General features: G+C 33.8%; 1 protein-coding gene across 1 annotated transcript in view; it reads left to right on the top strand.

Annotated features, from left to right (window-relative positions):
• LOC107466861 (linoleate 9S-lipoxygenase 5) overlaps positions 1-2,899 on the top strand; it is a gene marked incomplete in the record, with an annotated part of 6,490 nt that overhangs the window by 2,459 nt on the left and 1,132 nt on the right. The window contains 5 exon segments of the mRNA XM_052253872.1: positions 992-1,571; positions 1,661-1,746; positions 1,976-2,083; positions 2,244-2,548; positions 2,660-2,899. Coding sequence (XP_052109832.1) covers positions 992-1,571; positions 1,661-1,746; positions 1,976-2,083; positions 2,244-2,548; positions 2,660-2,899 — 1,319 coding nt within the window.

Below are 2,899 nucleotides of genomic sequence, written 5' to 3'. Positions count from 1 at the left end.
AATGAGACCAAACAAACATTTCATTTGAGTGGCTCCTTTCTCGCAATCTTCTGACCCAGTTGAAAAGATAAGGTTTTAGGATTTGGGGTAAATCTGTAAATTCGAGTATAATGAATTGTTGGGTTATATAATATTGTGATAAGTTTGGGTTTCGTTATAATATATAAAAGTTGTTAATTAATTATTAAAAAAATTCTAAATGATTCTGAAAATTATTTCGAAAGACAAAGAGGTTTAAAAATAGTTTATAAATAAGTTATTTTGTGTTTGAATTTTTAGTTTTAAAAGTGTTTATTTTATAAAAATATGATAAAAAATAGTAGTATTATGAGAGAAATTATTTTTTTAAAATTTTTTTATAAGTTCTTAAATAGTTTTTTATAAACCCGCAATTTTGTTTTAAAAATTGTACCAGATATTAATACTACTACTTTTTATAAGTCAAAAGCTCAAAAAAATTACTTTTAAAATTTGTCAAACAATCTTTAATATAATCATTTATTATTTAAACTATTTTTTCAAAAGAAACTTATTTAAATTATTTATCCAAAATAGCCTTAATCGCACTTATCAAATTATATAACAGTTTTAATTAGGGCTGGCAATAGGTATGGTAGGGTTAAAAATTTTATTAAAACTCTACTCTACCCGGTTAAGAATCTCTCAACTCTAACTCTACCCGCTCCCTAAAACTCTAAACTCTATCCTACCTTACTCTACTCGCAGAAATATCAAATTTTTTTAAATAAATATAAAATTCAATTATTTTAAATTTTATACATTTTAATAAAATAAAAAATAAAAAATTAATACTCTAAATTACTAAATTAACCAACTAATTTAATAATTATTCATTTATTATAAGTCATCACATAAATAAATTGCCAGCCCTAGTTTTAGTATATCAACTTTACACAAAGATTAACTCGACACGAATTTTCACCTATAATATTATGTTAATTATTATTGCAATTTTGTTGGCTTAATTCAGGCATACCTACCAAGTGAAACACCGGAGACACTTAGGAAGTTGAGGGAAGAAGAGTTAGCGACGCTTCGAGGGACAGGGACCGGTACCCTTAACGAATGGGACAGAGTCTACGACTATGCCTTCTACAACGACCTTGCTCTTCCTGACAATGGTCCCCATTTTGCTCGTCCCGTTCTTGGTGGCTCCCATGACCTTCCATACCCACGCCGTGGAAGAACCAGTCGCCACAACTCCCTCACCGATCCCGATACTGAGTCCAGATTGCACCTTTTCAATCTTGACATCTATGTTCCCAGAGATGAACGCTTTGGTCACCTCAAATTCTCTGATTTTCTAGCTTATTCTCTCAAATCCATTGCTCAAGTTCTTCTTCCTGAGATCAGATCTCTCTGCGATAAAACCATTAACGAGTTTGACACTTTCCAAGATGTTCTTGATATTTACGAGGGAAGCCTTAAGCTGCCCAGTCCAGGTGTCGCTTCTCAACTTCGAAACCTCATTCCATATGAACTGTTTAGAGAACTTGTTAGGAATGATGGTGAGAGGTTCCTCAAATTCCCAGTACCTGATGTCATCAAAGGTAATGCTTGCTTGCTTGCATATGCATGCTTATCCATTCCTGTCTTTGATTATTATGAACTAAGCTTTAACGAACTACAAATAATGCAGCTAGCAAGACTGCATGGAGAACCGATGAAGAATTTGCCAGAGAAATGCTTGCCGGTGTTAACCCTGTCATCATTCGTCGTCTCCAGGTACTATGCAACAACCATTTATATATACAGATGACTACACGTGGAGTTGATATTTAAAAATCGTTAGATAATTTGATAAATTCGACTAAATTATAGTTTAATGATTTTAACTATCAACTTTACATGCAATTGCACGTGAGTTTTCATCTTATATGTAGTTGTATTCTTGGTTTGGATATCATTAGAAACCTTTTGGTATTAAAAAATAGAAAGTGATTTACATCTGCAGGAATTTCCCCCGGTGAGCAAGTTGGACCCTGAAATCTATGGAGATCAAAATAGTACCATCAAAGCAAAGCACTTAGAAAACAGTTTGGATGGACTCACTATAGATGAGGTACTAACTACTTCTTTCGTCTTGCATTGTATTTAGTGTGTGTCTCGTTTTAGCAAAACATTTTCTTTTAAATATTCTTAAAATGTGTCCTACTTGAAGAAGCAACACCTAATCCATATTGAAATGCTCTGTGTATTTGATTTTGATCATTCTTTTATAGGCGCTTGAAAACAAGAAGTTGTATATACTCGATCACCATGATGCATTGATGCCATACTTAACTCGAATAAATTCTACAACCACAAAGACTTATGCCACAAGAACACTCTTGTTTCTACAAAATGATGGTACATTGAAACCATTGGCTATTGAACTGAGCTTGCCACACCCACAAGGGGACCAACATGGAGCAGTTAGCAAAGTTTTTACTCCCCAAAAAGAAGGAGTACCGGCTACTGTTTGGCAACTGGCCAAAGCTTATGTTGCTGTCAATGATTCAGGATACCATCAACTAGTTAGTCATTGGTATGAGACTATTTGAAACTTCATTCATTAATCTTCTTGTTTTCTTTTATGGTTCCCAATAATGATGACTAAATAACAAGAAAGCCATTAAGCCAAGCTCATTATTTGTAGGTTATTCACTCATGCAGTGATTGAACCATTCATAATTGCCACAAACAGACAATTAAGTGTTCTTCACCCAATACATAAGCTTTTGCAGCCACACTTTAGAGACACAATGCATATAAATGCCTTAGCTAGACACACTCTCATTAATGCCGGAGGGGTGCTAGAGAGAACAGTTTTTCCCGGTAAATTCGCCTTGGAAATGTCAGCTGTTATATACAAGAGTTGGGTTTTCACAGAGCAAGC

This window comes from Arachis duranensis, chromosome 9, assembly GCF_000817695.3.
Source record: "Arachis duranensis cultivar V14167 chromosome 9, aradu.V14167.gnm2.J7QH, whole genome shotgun sequence".
In the NCBI taxonomy this organism is placed as follows: domain Eukaryota; kingdom Viridiplantae; phylum Streptophyta; class Magnoliopsida; order Fabales; family Fabaceae; genus Arachis; species Arachis duranensis.
The sequence above is the reverse complement of the archived record's forward strand: the minus strand, read 5'-3'. Positions and strand labels throughout refer to the sequence as shown.